Here is a 19,789-nt window from a genome sequence, read left to right on the forward strand (position 1 = left end):
GGGGTGTTTTGACGTCCCCTTTCCTGTAACTGCTACCAGTACATATCAAAGCCAATATTTTGAGACTGAAATTCTATTTATCAGTATTGTTATATTTCTTTTTTGATCTTTTTACCCCCAAGGAGAAAACACCAAAGGATCTGAAGACCTGAGAACAGTCTCAAGAAAGGACAATACATTGGGAAGCTAATTTTTAAAATTTAATACAAATTATCCAAAAAGTTAGATCAGGGTATACAAATAGACAAGACACATGAGTAAATTACAATGAGTAAACACTGGGAAAGTGTTCTGTCTTCCTTGTTAGATACCCTGTACATTTACTGTTATATCCTGAACAATTATATTAGTCAACAACACCAAAATTATGGTAAATTTGGCTCATGTACTCATTGCCTTAAAAGCCACACTGATTTCCTCATGGAAAGTAATGTGTAAGAGTTATAAAGATGTTCATGTCTTCTGACAAAGCATTTTACTCATCCGTAAAACCTATCTTAAAGAAATAACTCAACAAAACATCCCCCCAAATCTTACACACAAGGCTAGTCACTGCAATGATATGGATCAATAACCTAAATACTCAACACTTGAGGCATAGTTATAAAATGTGGTATACCAAATCAGAATATTGAAGATAATCATAAAGGATATTTCCTCTTCCTTTACCCAGAAGAATATTTAAATATAGAAAATAATAGGTAGAAATGATTTTGGAAAGGGGCTAAATTCAAAATATTTTTAATACAATTGTGGTGACTAAAAATATATGTACACAGATAATGACAAGGTAAAAATAGTGTTAAAGAGGCAGAATAGAGACTTCACCGGTGGCGCAGTGGTTAAGAATCTGCCTGCCAATGCAGGGGACATGGGTTCGAGCCCTGGTCTGGGAAGATGCCACATGCCGCGGAGCAACAAAGCCTGTGCACCACAACTACTGAGCCCACGCTCTAGAGCCCGGGAGCCACAACTACTGACCCCACGTGCCACAACTACTGAAACCCGCGCGCCTAGAGCCCATGCTCCACAACAACAGAAGCCACCACACTGCAACGAACAGTAGCCCCTGCTCGCCACAACTAGAGAAAGCCCGCATGCAGCAACAATGACCCAGTGCAGCCAAAAAAAAAAAAAGAGGCAGAAGAGGACTATTCGAAGTTTTCTTTACATTTAGATAATATTTTTAACATTAAAAAAAAAACCCAGATAAACCCAACACCCTCCTGAATGCTAGTGAGGATTTACCATTCAGGGAACACCTCAAAAAGCCCAAACAAATATTATGGTATGACAAAGGACAGAAAGATTTAAGATTCAGGTTGGTGTTAACTAGGAGATGTGTGACTCCAGCCATGTTACAGCTTTCCTAGATTTCTGAAGTTCTGGTTTGGATGAAAAAGTTTCCTTTCAACATGAAAACACTGTGACTATGAACTTTTTGGTGTTGATCTGAAGAACTTCTGTCAACTTTATATTCACTTAAAACAATAGGTTTTAGCATTAAATTATGACAGAGATCTGGTTTATATATCTACATGTTTTACAAGGTGCCACGTTTAAGCAATAGGTTGACTCTCATTTGATTAAGATTTATTTTCTAGGGATTATGGAGAACTAACCACCAGGATACCTGTCAAGACAAACTGTTGCCATTCTTTAACAAAATCTCATTTCAAAACAAGTTTACTTTTCTTAGCTAATAATCTATTCTTGTTTTTCATGCCTACAGATATATATTTAAAGGCCATTAATCTTCAATGTGTATTTTATTATTTTTCTTAGAGGAACTTGGAACTTTCCTGGGGGTAATTCAGCCCCAAAATTAAAATAGAAGTCAACAGGCAAAAGGTTATTTAAGCACAGAAATGCTTGTCAAGGATACAGAAGCACACAGCAATTAAGAGCATCAAAGCCAGAGAGGAAACGTGCTTGAATTCCAATCCCAACCATACAGGGAGGCACTGAATATTTAGAAGGATCTGCTTAAAAACCTTGGGATATCCTACATGTAATCACCCTGAGACCTAAAGCAGGGCACTGGGGCAACTAGGTTCATCATTCATTCTCAAATTCAAAGAGCTTAAAATATTAACCCCAATCCTCTAATAGTGTTTCATCTAGAAAAAGAAAAACACAACTCACAAACACATGTAATTTTACTTAGAGTTTCTTAAATGCATTCACATTGCCTTAAGAAAAAAGTGAACACTCCTTATCTTGCAGTCCAAAAGGTTGCAAAGACAGGGTAGAGAAACATTAACAAACACTTCACAAATATTAAATCCACACACTAATTTAAGCCCGATTGTTATTGCTGCAGTGGTTTACATCATTAATATTTTCAGGAAACTAAAGCATGACTCAGATATTTGCCATCCAATGGGAAACTGTAAACAGGAGTTGTTACAGAGCTTCTCTTGAGTTTTATGTGATGTTCAGATACACTCTGAGGGTACATGCATCCCATCCCACAGCCAGAAAAGAGTAGAAAAGCTGAAGTGAAGTGGTAGGTAGAGTGCTTCTGTAATCCCTCCTTTTTCTAAAGCAGAGCCCCAGGGATTACCTTTTGGGGAAATCTTAGAGTTAAAGGTAGCAAGCAGGGTTACTGAAGTGACTTTTTTCCTTGACTGAAAGGGCCAGATGTATGGAATAACACAGCAGTGAGATTCTATTTGTTATTCTTATAAAGTAGGCATCTGTTTGATTCATTACTCCACCTTCTTGGCCAGATCAATTAAGTGTGACAAAGAGCCCTTAAAGAAAAACTAGATTAAATTAAGGTTTATGGGGGGGGGGGAGTAGATTTTTCTGGGGTCTGAGAACCCATGTTCACTGAATTTGTTTTACTAAAAAGTAGAGAAAGTAAAGGGGTAAAAATCAAAAGGCACAACTTAAAAACACATAATAAAATAAATCTCTAGGTATGTATGAAAGATACATGTGTATGTATCTTTACTTTAGTCATTCAAGTAACGCCATGCTGTAACTGTTTGAAATACCATTTCCCTTAGATGCACCATATTTGTTTGTCTAGAAAATTTAACAGTTCTGTTTTGGTTAGTTATTACCTTTCTGACAAACATTATCAAAATGGAAAGAAAAGGCTAACTGGATGTAAGGAATTCAACTTTCATTTCTGGGTCAAAATGCTCTCCATCTCAATGATACCCAGCACAGTCCTGCTTAAAATTACCAAAATATTGCTGGCCCATAAAGAGTATAACAGTCATTTCTATGAACTAGCACCACAGCCAAGAAACTGTGTTAAAGTGGAAGTGGAACTTTCTGAAATTTTCACTTCCACCAAGTTACTTACCTAGGCTTCAATTTCTGCATATGTAAAATGGGACTATGTGCCTCACTTTCCTATGTCTCTATATTGAGGTCAAAATATAATCTATAATTATATTAAAACAACTTTGGGAGATTAGATTCGACATAAATACACTATCATGGGTAAAAGAGATAGCTAGTGGGAACCTGCTGTATAGCACAGGGAGCTCAGCTCGGTGCTCTGTGACAACCTATATGGGTGGGATGGCAGGGGGAGGGAGATCCAAGAGAGAGGGGATATATATGTACATATAGCTGATCCACTTCACTGTACAGCAGAAACTAACACAACACTGTAAAGCAATTATACTCCAATTAAAAAAAAGAAAGTTAAAAAGAAAACTTTGAATTATTCGTTTCTAAAAATGCAACCAGCATAATGTTGTTACAAGTCCAGAGACTACTAAACCTACGATCTGTATTTACCAACACTGTTGAAAATCTTTCTCTAGAATCTAGAGAAATACAGTAATTGCAAAAACAGCCTTATAAATTCTTACTGTTCAACTTATTTATCCACAGCCCAATTTACTTTAAAAGTCCTAACTGGTTAGTCAGTGTTTTTTAATACTGTGGATCAAACGTTCCCCAGCCAGTATCTAACCCTCTACTCTCTATCTCAAAACCCTCATGGGGGCCAATGCACCATTCATTGTCCCTGATGACTGCAAAACTTCAAGGAAAAGAACACTGTTCCCATGTAACCAATGGTAGGAAGACTATACCTTGAATGTTTAAAAAGAAAAAGCAATAGCTTACATTTCTGTATGCTTTACTTCTGGGAAAGCATCAGTCCTTCACTTAATAGTTCACTTGTTAACTCCATCAATTCCACAAAGTAAGGAAAGGTAAAAGAATGAGGCTTGGGACTTCCCTGGTGGTGCAGTGGTTAAGAATTCGCCTGCCGATGCAGGGGACATGGGTTCGATCCCTGATCCAGGAAGATCCTACATGCCATGGAGCAATTAAGCCCACGCGCCCTAGAGCCTGCACACCGCAACTACTGAAGCCCGTGCACCTAGAGCCCGTGCTCTGCAACAACAGAAGCCACTGCAATGAGAAGCCCACAAGCAGCAACGAAGACCCAATGCAGACCAAAAAAATTTTAAAAAGTGAGGCTTATTTTGCAAATAAAAGCAAACACAAATAATGACGTCATTTGTCAAAAGCCACAGAAGCAATGTTTTTGCTAAAACAAACAAAAAACCCCCTCAATTTCAAATCTAGTCTTTTGAAGAATATTTAACAAGTAGTTAAGGAGATGTAAGAAAATACACATGTATCTGCTCATTTGTGCAACAGAAATATAGAAAGGAAGGATAATGCAAAAACTAATAAAATTGGCTACCTACAGGAGGTGGGAACACAATGGAAAGAAGGTGGAAATAGGAACAGGGCTCGAGCCTTTTGTACAGCTTTAATTCTTAGCACAGTAGTAATGTATTGCATACTCAAAAAATAATAAATATCAACTACTGTGTGCGTGGGCAACAAGAAGTGGAATACTATAGTAACAAAAGAACGTAACTGTATTACAAAATAATTGCACAGTCACACTGAAAGGCGAACTAACCTAAGTACAACTTCGGGGAAATAGTATTTTGACTGTTTATTATAGTGCTAACACACTGTATACAATATTGTACTCTGGTTAGTAAAGATACTTCTCACAGGAGTATGAGCTGGCAACTATGAAACTACTTTATATGGTAGAAGGATTGAACAATTAAGTATCAATAAGGAAGGAGGAAGGCTGTGGTGTTAGACTGGTACTAGTATAAACTCATGGTTTTTAGTGTATATACAGATGGGTAGATAACAAAATATATGTGTGTATGCGTGTAGCAGCATACATATATATATATTTACTAGCTTTGTTGAGAAGTCCTAGATAGAAGCAATGACACCAAGTAGCAATGAACACAACTAGTACCCAGATCTTGGTTTCAAAACCCTGTTCTCCAATAAAAAGAAGCAGGGCTGGAACAGGTAAAATACAAGATGAGCCTGGAACATTGTGGGATGCCAGAAAGTGAGTGCTCAAAAAACAAGTTGGGGGGGGGGGCATGTTGAAAGGACACAGACACCAATCTGAAAGAGGTCCCAATGCCAAAAGTTGAGACAACTGCAACTGAATAACTACTAATAGTAGTAGATTATAATCCATAACATAAAATTAATATCCATAAAACCATCCTGAAATAAATAACCGATTGATGGACGAAATAAATGGGGGAGAAAAGACAGCTCCTCCTAACAGAATTCCAATGAACAAATGTAGAAAACAGAAAATCACCATTTAGTAAACACCACAGCAATAATTATTGCAGTAATTTTGCAGGAAAAATCCACCAGTAGATGACAAAACTGTGGATTAAAGTATAACGAGCAACAGAAAAATGCATAGTATCCCCCCCATGAGATAGTCATTCATTACAAAGGGAAAAATACTAACTTTACAGTGGAGAAACCCGGCAGGCATCACATTAACCAAGTGAAAAAGCTATCACCATCATCTTGTACCCCTAATATGGTATACTGAGAAGGGCACAGTATCACTTCTGTGGAATTACTGCAAAAAATGCATAACCTTTAACGAAAAACATCTGGCAACTCCATTCTGAGGAACATTACACATAATAACTTACCAATACTCTTGTGTCAAGGTCATGAAAGACAAAAACTGAGGTGCTCTCACACACTGGAAGAGACTTTAAAGAGATATGACAACTATATGGACTGTGGAACTCTGGACCAAAAAAAGGCGGCATAAATGAGAAAATAAGTGAAACTGGAATAAAATCTGTAGTCTGTATCAATGTTAATTCCTAGTTTTGACACTGAACAATGGTTATGCAAGGTGTTAACACTAGGGGACGCGGGGGAAGGCTATGTGGGGACTCTTGTGTACTGCTTTTGCAACTCTTCTGTTAAGTCTAAAATCAAATTTCATTCATACACAAATCTAGGAGTTTTCCTTAGATCAAATTACTTAAAACAAGAAATGTTAATACTCATAAAAGCCCGTGACCTTTTGAGAAAAGTAAAAATATGAAAGAAATAAATTAAAAGTGGTCTTGGAATTCAGAAGGAAAAGAAATTAATTTTGGTGTTCAGAGAAATAGGGAAAGGGAAGGAATCATGAAGAGGGATTTGAGCTAGGCTCTAAGGAAACAGAAGATAACAAAAAACGACAGCTTCATCCTCATTACAGAATTAAAGGGGGTAACTCAAACACCATTTTCAACATCTCTGTGAGTTAAACCTCTAGTCCGACCTTTCCATTTTATAGTGGCCCAGAAAGGTTACCTTACTTATCAAAGTTATCAGAGCCACATGGTCTCCTAATTCCCAGGAATATTCCATAATGTCACACTTGCTCTGGCTGTGCTGTCTTGAGAGTTAGAAGCTGCTTTTAAATTTTAAAGTCAGCTACATAACTGCACGAGGGGCCCTGTGGTGCCCTATTCGGGAATTCAGAGCTTAAAATGCCAGAGGTGATAAAAGGGGATACAACCCCTTCCTTCAGCCAATGCAAGGATCCTTATTATAGAGAATAAACTATGCTGAAGCTACACCCCAAATTCTCACTCATTTTCCCTTTTCTGTCTTTTATACTTACCAATTTATCATTCCCATGATCTGTCTTCACCTCGGAACTAAGTGGAAGAAATAAGTCTGTTGTGTGCTCTGGGGGAGGCGCCTCTCCAAGAACTATCAACCCCTGCAGGAGAGAGAGAAAAACAGCTTAAGTGGTGTAAGTTACAAATTTAATTTAATAGTTAATATCAAGAGTTAGGGGCAGGGTGGGTCTGGTTTACCAGAGGCCTTTTCCTTTATCCTATGGTTCTGAAACAAAATATACCACCAGCAGCTTTGCTCTTCCAAGAGTGATTTCAACAAAAGGCCCTAGCAGTAGCCATGAATACAGCCTATAAGACTCAAACCCAAGCTTCCCCTTTCTTCCACTTGAATGTATGGACCTACATGGCTTGTAGCATCTTTTATTCACATCTTCCAGATCTGGGATCTTTATCAGAGTATGGTATTTTACACTATATCACCAACCAGACTATACCATATTAACAATAGCAATGCAGTTTTTCTACTTAATTTGATCAAAAATGTGGCTTAAGGATGACCAAACTAGAAGTGCTACAATTATAAATGATGAGCTAAACCAACTATCTCTGAGCAACCACAACCACCGGGTGAAACAAAGGTGGAACAGTCTCTACGGTCAGTATCTTAGAAACCAAAAACTTAAAACTGTTCCAAAGACACCTGTTTCTCACAAGCATAAGCATTACTCCAGATTAGGTTCCTGCTTGACAATTTCAAGCTCAGATTTTACATTCATCCCAGAAAATAAAAAATGTAAAAAGAAATTTTAAATGACTCCATAAATCCTCTCCGTAGCCAACATGGGCCCAGCTTGTGGTAAAGGCAGAAGTTAGCTTACTATGAAAAATAAACAAAAACCACAGACATGAATCTCCCATGAACTCAAGTAGAGGTGACCAAAATCCAGTTATGACACTGTGTAACAGAAAGACTGGGATGCAAGTGCTCTTTGGTTCTCTTTCTCTGGTCTAGAAAATAAGATCTGACTGATAAGAAGCTCTTAATGGAAATTTTGTATTATAATCACTTGGGGGAAACCTTATCAAACTATACCTGCCCAAGTCCAACATCAAATCTACTCAGAATCTCTGAGGTGGGGAGCTGGGTATTCTGTTTTTAAAAAGCTTCCCTGGTAAGTCTTAATGCAAGCTCTAAATTGAAAAATACTAGACTGAATCATCTTGACTCAGCATCAGAATCCCCCAGAGAACATTCTAAAATATATCAACAGATTTCAGGGCCTAAAGACTTTGACTATCAATTTGAGCTCCCTAGGCCATTATGACATAGGCTCTTGTGAGCCAATGAACCAGATGATCCTGTCCCTGGGGTTATTTCTAAGACAAAAATCTCCGTGAAATAGGAGATGTAAGAGATTGGGGGTCCAGTGGTGGTTAAGAAGGAACAACGGAATTTTACCTCAGTTTAAAAGGGAAGAAAAACAGGACCTCCCCCCGCCCCTCCCCCGTAAGAGAAACAACAAGTTACCTATTCTGGAATAAGACTATACCTAGGCTATGTAGAAAATGAAGCAGAGACTCTGCAGAAAGAGGGAGAGGTTATTAAGAAAGCAAGAAACATTTGCCCTAGCTTTCAAAATGGGGTTTCTCTGGCTAAAAGAACTTCTTTTTTTTTTTTTTTTTGCAGTACACGGGCCTCTCACTGTTGTGGCCTCTCCCATTGCGGAGCACAGGCTCCGGACGCGCAGGCTCAGTGGCCATGGCTCACGGGCCCAAACGCTCCGCGGCATGTGGGATCTTCCCGGACCAGGGCACGAACCTGTGTCCCCTGCATTGGCAGGCGGACTCTCAACCACTGCGCCACCAGGGAAGCCCTGGCTAAAAGAACTTCTGCAAAATATTTTCCTGTTTCAATCAGAAGCATAAAATAGACCTCACAAACTTTTCCATTTCAAAGTAAAAACTGTTTGCAAAAAGCAGCTATTTTGTACAACATTCCCTTCTCAGAATATTGCATTCAACATCTTCTCTGCTTAAGAGCCTAAACCACCTCCCCGTCTCCTATATAAAGCTAGCCCAAACTCATCTTGGCAAAGTCCATAATCCATCCCTACCTTATTTATCTATTTCCAACTACTTTCTCCAAATATTGTTACACTAACCGCATTATCCCCTAGAAAATGTCTGAATATATATGAAGTTGTTGTTGAGAGCTGGGGGTTATTACAAAGTAGTAGGTAAAGAAATGCAACTAAAGGTTACAATACTACCCACTACCTGTTCTTATGTCTTTGTTTATATTGATTCTGCCCTTTTCTTACATTTATCTATCCAAAAGGTTATGCTTCAAAAAGCTTGTCAAGGCCAAGTCCCACCTCCTTCCAAGAAAATGTCCCCGGTTAACTGAGCCCCTTATTTTCTTTATCCACATTGCCAGACTTCCTAAAGCATCGTGATTTTATCTTACATTCTGTATATTTAAATCTCATTTCCAGAGCAGAACCTTAGGCCAAATTATTTATTTCATTTATTGTTGCCTCAATTTGTCGTTTAAATGTTAACTAATGGTAAGATCCTTGAGGACTTAGACAAAATACAAATACATTCGAGTCTCCCATATTCCCTAGCAGAGTTATACACCAAGAAAGGAAATGTATAATAATTATTTTTGACTTTGATGTTAAAAACTTTTTGCCCTTGAACGAGAAAATATTAAGTTTATATTAATTATAGCTAGGAGCCTAAATAAATCCAACTATTAGGTATAAAGTTACTCCCTCAATTTTTCTTAGGTGAGAAGGTAGGTCAGGATAAAACAGCCCATATTTTCCAAAGGGAAATTTTTCTCCTTAAAACTACCAAATAATTTCTAAAAAACACCTGAGAGACTACAAAGACACCCTCCTGTGAAAGCTTTAAAAGACCTAGTAGGGACCATTTTTTCCCCATCATTTTATAGACCCAGGGAGGATGCAGGTCGAAGGTCATGTCAATAGGCCCATCTGTGGCAGAACCAGGGATAAAAGCTGGGTTAGTTAGACCCAGCTAATCTCTGTTTTGGCTTCCATTCATTCAAATCAAGCCATCGTGTCTCCATTCATCAAACATTTTTTAGGTGCTGGGGGTACAGGAAAGAAAGAAGACATATCCTTCTTCCTACTCCTATCCAAACTCATCCCTCAAAGTGCTTACAACTCTAATATTGGGACAAAGAAAGAATATCAACAGTATGAGTAAAATTTATGTTGCACATTAGAAAGTGTTAAATGCTAAAAAACTAAAGGACAGTGAGAGGATAATAAAGTGAGAGCAGGCACTCTTTCATATTAGGCAGTCAGGGTAAAAATGCACCAAGAAGGTGGTGTCTGAGCAAATACTGGAAAGAAACTTGGGAACAAACTTTGGGAATATCTGCAGGAAGAGCTAATGCAACAGTTTCAAGGTTCGAGCCAGCTTGATAACTTTAAGAACTGTAAGGAATTTGGTATGGCTGAAGGAAAATGAATGAGTGGAGTCTGAGGCAGAAGCTCAAGGCAGAGGAGGTAAGTGGGGGTGCAGGGCCTTGTAACTCCCTGTCTTTCAGCTTTTATGTCCGGATGGTAAATCACTGGAGAGTTTCAAGCAGAAGGGAGCAATGATCTGACTTATGGTTTAAAAGGATCAATTTGCTATTGTGTTGACATGTGGATGAGTGGATGTAAATACAGGAGCAGAAAGAACTGTTGGACCAAAGTGGTTGGATTCTGGATATATATATATATATATATATATATATATATATATATATATATATATATATATATATATATATTTGAAGACAGAATCAATCAGTTATGCAAATATGCTTCTTGGGATGTGAGGGAAGAGAGTAGTCAGAGAGTCAGTAAAGGTTTCTGGCCTCGGCAACAACAGAGCTCCTATTAATCTGTTGAAAGGTCTTTTCAATGTGCATTAGTTTTAATCAAATCTATTTTTGCAAATATTTACTCAAGTGCTATGCTGATTCATATGCTACCATTCACCCATGCATTCTTGCCCTGACCCCCAAAACTCTGTTCGTTAATTATAGCATACAAAACCAACCATTAAATCCTTTATACTGTACCTCATACCAAAAAGGATGAAAGCAACTAAAAGGAAGATGAGCAAATAAAAAGCATACAAACAGCTAAAATCTGTTCGTCGTTCAGCTGACATTTATTGAGTGTCTACCACATGCTGGGTGGTGTGAAACCCTAAGAATAAGAAGATAAATAAAATACATTCCACTCATAAGGAGCTTGCTACCTTCGTCTACCTCAGACAGAGAGGCAGGCGAAGTATTACAATGACAGTGCTATAACAGAAGTTTAGAGAAGATGACGTGAGAGGAGAAAAGAGGCGGAGCTTAAGGAAGAGACTGATGGAAGTAAGGCTTTACGGAGAGGTCTACAGGATTACTTTAATTTTCCTAAAATATACTTAATAAATATAGTCAATAATCACGAAAGGAAAGGTCATTATTAGCAAAGGAAACTCCATGAAGTTCCACTCCACACTTGTCATCACAACCCCAAGCTGGGATTCCCTAGCATTCGGGGTTTATACTGGGTCAACATTACATGGCTGTGACATTAGCCACAAGCAGCAATAACCTCAAGGCTACTGCACTCTAAGGCCAAGGTAAAAAGGCCAGGAGAGTCTCCCCACCCTTCACTATCACTTCCTCAAGTCAGAACCAGGACCATGCCTGGACTGTCCAGGCCTAGAGAACTAAACACTAGAGAACACAGGACTACCAGAAATTGGGAAGGGTCACAGTTGCATGAAGTCGTAACATATCCTTATAAATTATTCCTCTCTGGAAATACAAATCTGTCCTACATTTAAAAAAGGAAAAAAAATGAAGTAAAACTAAAAAAGGCAGAAATGGTAGAAGAAACTGTGCTAAGCCTGATTATAAAACAGGGCCAAAGCAAGCAAGCAAAAAGGAAAGAAAAGAAAAAACTAAGTTGTACACTTGGGTCAACTGCTTTCCCTTTACCAATTTCAGGTAACACATGGAGTCAAAGTACAAGGGGAAAAAAAAAAACAACCACCTCTTCATCTGTAAAACAAAATTAAGATGCAATTTCACATACTCACTTTCCTACTTCATTCTAAAGAGGTCAAGCTTTCCTACCCATCTTAAGATAAATCCGTGACCTCACTGTAAACCAGCACCACAAGATGGTCCTGGGCTACCTAGACTAGACATGGCTGTCCATAATGCCTTATAACTCTATGAAGATGGAAACTTCAACTGTTTTACATCAGTTCTGAAGACAGGTATTCTAGGTTACTGCTATTCCCATTCAGCAGCTTTTCTATCCAGAAGTTTCACTGTTCTTCCATCTCTCATTCCCAGTAACATTTCCATCCTTAGTTAGCAGGTGCTGTGCAATCTGACAGATCAGTCAAAAGAAGGGATAAAAAAATAATATAATGTTTTGTACTAGACATGGGTGTTGAAGACTGTGTGTTAAGAGAAAGAAGTCTCCTTTAGCAACAGAACCCTCTTGGTCCCTGTGCCTTCCCCCTCAGTTTTATTTACCAGGTGTGAAATTTCAATAAATATGCTCAAGAGAAATGATGAAAAGGACACAACAGCAGAATATATTAGAAAGAAAATGCTTTGGGGTCAGATAAATAGCCCTGAGTTCAAATTTAGCTCTGCTTCTTACAAGCCTGTAAGCTGTTGCTTTGTGCATTAAATAACACACATGAATGTACCTGTATACAGTCCACACTCAAGGTTCAGACACAGTTTTCCTTTCTCATTCTAAGACATGGGAGCATCTTTTTTAAAAAAGCTGACTGAATATGAAAGTTAAAACACAACAGTGTTCCAGATGGTATATCTTAGTTTAACTGAAATCACTTCTTAGTGGCACATAACAATGGTGCAGCTTACAATCAACAGCATCTTTGAGTCTATGAAATACAGTAGTTTTATAATGAGGAACTAATATAACATAAACACATATATAAACACAAAGTACATATAGCTTTATATATATATATATATAAATATATATATATATATAAAATAGATAAAGCAACAAATATGACTGACTACCATTCTAATAATCTCAGTTGTTACTAAGAGACTCTAGTTCTCAAATATGAAAATTCTCTCTTAACTACTGGCTATAAAATATCAGACACTGAAGAGGTGTCCATGACAGAGGAAGACCGTTTTTCTCCTCAGGATAGGCATATCCAGTCATCTCCCAGATATTCTTTATCAACATTCCAGCTCATATTCTACAAATATCACTTAATTTTCTTTGTGAAAAAGAGCTAAGCATAATGTTTACCATCCTTGGTGAATATTTTTAGATTTAATTCCTCATTTGCGCTAGCTAATTTTTAAAGTTAGGATTTAATGTGTTCCCTATCCTAAAGGAACAAATTATTATTATTATTTTTTACGGTAAGTCCTCTGGACTTTGCCCTCAATTATAGTATGTTCTACTGAACTTCTGGAGAATTACATATAAGCCCATTTGGGGAAGAAGCTCAAAGGACGCTTCAGTGAAATGTCTGGAATAAAAGCTTACATAATATACAAGGGAGGCTGCAGGACTTTTACTTCAAACTCTTACCCTCTTGTTCATCTTGTCAATCAGTCATCCTTTAACTCTTGGTCTACTAATTAGTTTAATGTATGCAGTTCACGGTACATAGCAATTTTCTTAAGGCTTTGACCAGCACTAAGGCAGGACAAAAACATTGTGACACTTATTTTTAGGAGCAGTAGATGCTTCATCTAGACCCACATGTTCAGTCAGGGAGGTCACTGCATCAAGCTAACACAATAAGTACCTTGCAAGAACATAAGCACCAAGAAAGGAGGATTTTTATTTACTGTGACCCCACTAAGGAGAACAGTGCTGGTACACAGCAGTCACTCAACTATTTACCGAATGGATTTCTTTTCCATGTACATTCCCCCCCCAATCAAACTCCAAATAAGCAGAGGACATTTTTAGAAGAAAAACTATACAAGTATCACTGTTAAAGATAAAAGCTGTATCGTTAAGAGTCAGTCCACTGCAAGCAGGAGAACAAAGGAAAATGAAATCACCAGTGTCTAATCTTGTCTGAATGATCTTTCTTAAAAAAAAAACTTTATTTTTCCTCAAGAAAGCAAGGGAAGCTTAGCAGTAAAACAGAAACGCATCTAAGTAAAAAAATAAGATGAAAATACTGTCATCACCACTTTTCCATAAATATAACAAATATGCAGGTATGGTCAATGGCTTACATTAAATAGTGCCTTTTTTTTTAAATGTTCCCTGTTAGCCCAGATATTCAAACTGTTTTGTTCTAAACCCATGAGCTAATCTAACATTATATTCTAACAGTGTTGTCTGCATTATGCTAAGTAACACCAGGCTCTTAAACAAATTAAACCGCTATATCAGATCATATTAAACCATTCTCTCTGACATAGTTAAGAGTTACTGAGGGATGGGGAAAAGGGGATAATGATAGTTTTTAGCTGAGCTGAAAAAGACCAGACACTTATCCCTTACCTTATTAGCACGTATCTGTTTGTAAATATCTGTTTGCTGCCGAATTCGATATTCCAAGTCAGAAACATGAGCCTGAAGCCAGTTCCAGCGGCTGACAATAGCTGCTCGGTCTGCAGCCCATCTCCATTCTGACCTGCGCCTCCTAAAAGGAAATAAACTGAGTGAAATCCAAGAGTAGCAGCAACATTTATACTAAATGGGAGTGGGATGGTTTTAACGTCTAAATGCCCTTATACAGACCACTCTAGTGTCAAGAACAACTTAAGACTATATGTATGTGTATGTTAAGTATGTCACAGGACACACGTGGATAAAACTCTTCACATAGATACTTCCCAAATTAACGAGCTGAAACTGCCTTCTAAGTATCCTGATCCTGTCTGTGGCAAACAGTTTTTCTGAATTGCTTTAATTTCTCAGGAGATAGAAATATCTTCTACTTTAAGACATATAAAGAATAAAGATTACGTATCTACATAGAAAATCCAAGACAGCACAAATTACAAAGCTAACCAAGAATTCAGCAAAGCTGCCGAGTAAAGATCAACATACCAAAATTAATAGTGTTTCCAAGTGCCAACAAGTAGAAAAGACTCATTTTTTAAACTATTTACAACACTAACAAATGCTAATATTATACACAAAAGATCTTTGCAGAGAAAATAATAAAACCAAAAGACCTACATAAATGGTGAGACAGATTTTTTAAGATGGCAATTTTCATTTCTACCTACAAATTCAAATAAGCTCCAATCAAATCTCCCATGGGGTTTTTTGTTTGTTTGACTGAGCTGCACGGCTTATGGGATCTTAGTTCCCCAACCAGGGACTGAACCCGGGCCCTCCGCAGTGAGAGCGCACAGTCCTAACCACTGGGCTGCCAGGGAATTCCTCCACCACAGGGTTGTTACTGGAAACTTACAAACATCCAAAAATCCACAATGGTGGAGGGGAGGAACAACACTAGAGAAATTCTAAAGAAAGTATGGTGAAAACTCACACTACAGACTTAGGGTAAAGCTATGGTGATTAAGGCAGTCTAGAAAGACAAAAAGACCAGTGGGACAGAATACACAACTCCCAAACTTAGAACTGGATATCTAAAAGAGATGGGCATTCAGAGCGGCGAGGAAAGACTGAATTATTCAATAAATGGCACTGAGATGCCAGTTCTTTACATGAAAAAAGTAAAATTACTTCCTTTCTTTATGATATAATTCACTATTTTTGGCATTCCTAAATCTGAAGAGTCAAACTTAAATAAGATTATCTTTGGAACTTCAGGGCAGGGAAGGATTTCTTAAATAAGACAGACAAAACTTTTAGCTAATTTTCAACATACTGCAAAAGATTTAATAAAGTTAAAGGCAAGCTACTAGTTGGTAAAGATATCTGTAACACATAAAACTAAAACTAACACATCAGAATATATAACAGAACTCCACCGAAGAGGTTTAAGAAGAAAATAGTCTAACAAAAGATGAATAAATTAAAAATTCACATACGAGAGATCCAAATGGCCAATGAATACATAAAAATATGCCAGGTCTTGTTAGATTTTTGGTTAAAATATTAGTAGGTCAAATACTAAGAAGTCATTTCAAACCCAGATTGGAAAAACCAAGTGTTAGTGAGATGTGGAAAACAGTAATTCGTACATTTCCAACAATAATAAAAACTGGCACCACCACTTTTCAAGAGTAATCTGGGGCTTCCCTGGTGGCACAGTGGTTAAGAGTCCACCTGCGGATGCAGGGGACACGGGTTCGTGCGCCCGTCTGGGAAGATCCCACATGCCGCGGAGGAACTAAGCCCGTGCACCACAACTACTGAGCCTGTGCTCTAGAGCCCTTGAGCCACAACTACTGAGCCTGTGAGCCACAACTACTGAAGCCCGCACGCCTACAGCCCGTGCTCCGCAACAAGAGAAGCCACCACGATAAGAAGCCTGGGCACCGCAATGAAGAGTAGCCCCCACTCGCCACAGCTAGAGAAAGCCCATGCACAGCAACAAAGACCCAATGCAGCCAAAAATAAATATACAAAAAATAAATAAATTTATATATATATATATATATATATATATATAAAGAACTACTACCAATACGTAAATAGTAAACGCATAAAACTGATAAACAACAAATTCAGGATCAGAGTCCTCCTTAACTCTGGGAAGGGAAATAAAGAAGTTAGATTTTAGGGGCTTCTCCTGTGGCGCAGTGGTTAAGAATCCACCCGCCAATGCAGAGGACACGGGTTCAAGCCCTGGTCCGGGAAGATCCCACATGCTGCTGAGCAACTAAGCCCGTGCGCCACAACTACCGAGCCTGTGCTCTAGAGCCCACGAGCCACAACTACTGAGCCCACGCACTGCATCTACTGAAGCCCGCGTGCTCTAGAGCCCACAGTCCGCAAAAAAGAGAAGCCACGGCAATGAGAAGCCCACACACCGCAACAATGAGTAGCCCCCGCTTGCTGCAGCTAGAGAAAGCCCGCACGCAGCAACGAAGACCCAACATAGCCAAAATAATAAATAAATTAATTAATTAAAGAAAAGTTAGATTTTAGCTCTAACTGTAATGTAATGTTCAACTGCTCTTTTAAAACTAAAAGTCTGATAGAAAATGGCAACTTTAATATTAGAGGGGGTAACTGGCATCTGGTATAGTCTGTAGCCAAAATATTTTATGATCTTCCACAAAATTCTATTCCAAGAGAGAAGAAGTAGTCATACTGCCCTTAGCCCCATCTCCAATCAGGTTCTACATATTCAGTAACAAACATTTTAAGTGACTGTATGTGAAGTTTAACATAGTCCACTGATAGGGTGAAATACATTATAATAAAAGAGAACAAATCTAACCATAGAATTAGAAATGAATTAATACTTAATCATACCATAATAACTAAGATCAAGGATAGCAACAGTATTTTACTAACTTCAATACAGTCCAAATATAAGCCATTGAAGCCAATCATTGTGATAAAGTATTATCCAATTATTTCTCTTTAGAAACAAGGCATATAGTTCCCTAACCTTGATGGAAAAAGCACAAGATATAAAGATACTTTCTTTTTTAAGTACAATTATCTGGTTCAATATTGGCTGCAGGTCTAGTACCAGCCCAAATTCAGGAAAGAACCTCAAGAGGTCAGGAATAACCTCTGGATCATTCTTGAACTATAAAAATGTCCCCCCTTTTCTAAAAGAGGTAAAGCTAGTTAACCCTCATATCCCATTTCCAACTTTCATCACTCTTCAAGGTTCACAACCTTCCTATCTTGTAAAATCTCTTGGTTTTACAGGTTCATTTCATTTCTGAAGCTACCACAGCACCAAGTCCCCATCTACCACCAATGGGCTACTCCAATAACTCAACTACCCACTCCTAACATAAATCACATATTACTTCTCCTCAATAAAATCTCCTCAAACCTTATTTCTTCCTGTCACTCTTATGTGTAAGGAATCACACAGCTTCTCTGCTTCTTTACAAATCCTAAGTCTTCAAGGAAACAAAGTAGAAGGGGAGTCAAATATCAGAAAAGGCAGCAATTCGAAGCCAAAAAGTGATTAATAAAATTAACACAACATCCATTTAATGACAGTTATTCCCAGACAAATCTGTTTTAACAACTGACAGTGGCTAGCCAAAATAATACTCTAATGCTGAAAACCAAAGCAAGGGAAAGATGATTTCTTGGCCAATTTACAGCACTTCCTCCTTAGTCACCCTTGGTGGACAAAGAATCCTGGCAGTCTCTCCCAATGATCCTGAACTTAGCTCATAAGCCTTCTCATGAAAGTGTTCCAGGACATCAAGCACTCTGAATTGGCAGGAAAGATGAAACTTATTTGTTATTTCTGCATTTCGACACATCTTAACCGAAAGAATTTTTTCTCTTTTTCTTTCTTGTCTGAGGTCAAGGAAAAAATAAGAAACCACAACACTTTAACTGTGTGAAAACTTGAAAATACAAAAGGAAAAGAAAATTCCTTAAAACATTTCAGTTCACAAGAACTTTGGTGGATAAATACATTTTTTCTTTTGACATTAATGAACAGCCCTTTTCAATTTTCTTAAGGTCAAAACTAACAGGCTGATATACAAGTATTATTCTAAATACCAATACAAAACCAAGCGTCATGGTAATATTTTTTTGGAGATTGGCTAATAAACTAATTAAAGACAAATAAACTAATTAAAGATAGGCAGCATTAAGGGAGGACTGCAACCCCCAATTATGAACAGGTTTCATTCTACAAATACATTTTTCATATGACAGTTTCTAACCAGATGTAATTTTCAGCAGGAAGTTGTCACAATGTGGTAGTTAATGAAAAATGGAAAACCCCACCCCAAGTGTCCAAAAAGTATCTTGTGTTCAAAATACCAGCAACATGGACAGAAAGCTGAACTGTTAACAAAGGTGGGAGGTGTACAGTTAGCAAGCCTGAGGTGAGCTGTGAAGATGTTACTACACCCCAGTGGCAGAGCAGAACACAAAACACAGTGCAAGAATAACAGCTTCAAGTGTAAGAGTTTATGTTTTTGTTTCCTCAACAAAAACAACATGCCACAGAAACTCAGTTTACCAGAGGTAGAGGTAGATTTTGCCCCTAATATTCAAAATGTAAATTTATTACTCTGATGATTTACAGCTCAAAACAAGAGACACTGATTTAAAAGTAGGGTCATGGTTTAAATAGAACATGTGACTAAGGCTGCAGAGTGATACTTATGCAAATATAATGATGAACTGGTTTCTACTGCAGTCATTATCCATAATGAAGAAAAAGAGGTGGATTCCAACAATCCACAGAGTTCTTTCAACTCTTTCCTATTGCTTACTCTGTGTTAATAATTAGGAAAATAATTGCTCTGTGCTGTCTGTGCAGGACACTAGGATGCCTTCTAAGGTGTTGTTCTGCCATGTACTTTATGCCAGTTTGCACCAGAATGTATGTCTACATGTACTGGGCTACTTACTACCTGAATAGGAATTCATTTTAACTCGTATTTTGTTCCTTGCTTTTATTAAATGTTTTACTGGTAAATTTTCTTTGCCTGCGTGTGCTGTATAAAAATCCATTAAACTTTTACACAATGAATTGCTTTTTGGTTACCTAAACGCAGAAAGATACAGTACTAATATCTGCTTTTGTAATATCATATGAATAGTAAACTGTAATGTTGCCAGCTATGTACCAGTATTTATTTGTATAGAATAGTGTATGTTGTATAAATAGACTCTTTTTTAGCTATGTGAACTTATAGAGCTTTAATAGTTCTTTTTTTTTTTTTTACA

At 37.7% G+C, this 19,789-nt stretch overlaps 1 protein-coding gene across 3 annotated transcripts in view; it reads right to left on the reverse strand.

Annotated features, from left to right (window-relative positions):
• Nucleotides 1-19,789, reverse strand: part of KANSL1 (KAT8 regulatory NSL complex subunit 1) — a 173,381-nt gene that overhangs the window by 48,092 nt on the left and 105,500 nt on the right. For all 3 annotated transcript variants that reach the window (XM_060081673.1, XM_060081671.1, XM_060081672.1), the window contains 2 exons: nucleotides 14,480-14,621; nucleotides 6,959-7,060 (listed from right to left, as the gene is read on the reverse strand). In XM_060081673.1, the coding sequence (XP_059937656.1) occupies nucleotides 6,959-7,060; nucleotides 14,480-14,621 (244 nt within the window). The remainder of the gene's footprint in view (nucleotides 1-6,958; nucleotides 7,061-14,479; nucleotides 14,622-19,789) is intronic.

This window comes from Mesoplodon densirostris, chromosome 18, assembly GCF_025265405.1.
Source record: "Mesoplodon densirostris isolate mMesDen1 chromosome 18, mMesDen1 primary haplotype, whole genome shotgun sequence".
In the NCBI taxonomy this organism is placed as follows: Eukaryota; Metazoa; Chordata; class Mammalia; order Artiodactyla; family Ziphiidae; genus Mesoplodon; species Mesoplodon densirostris.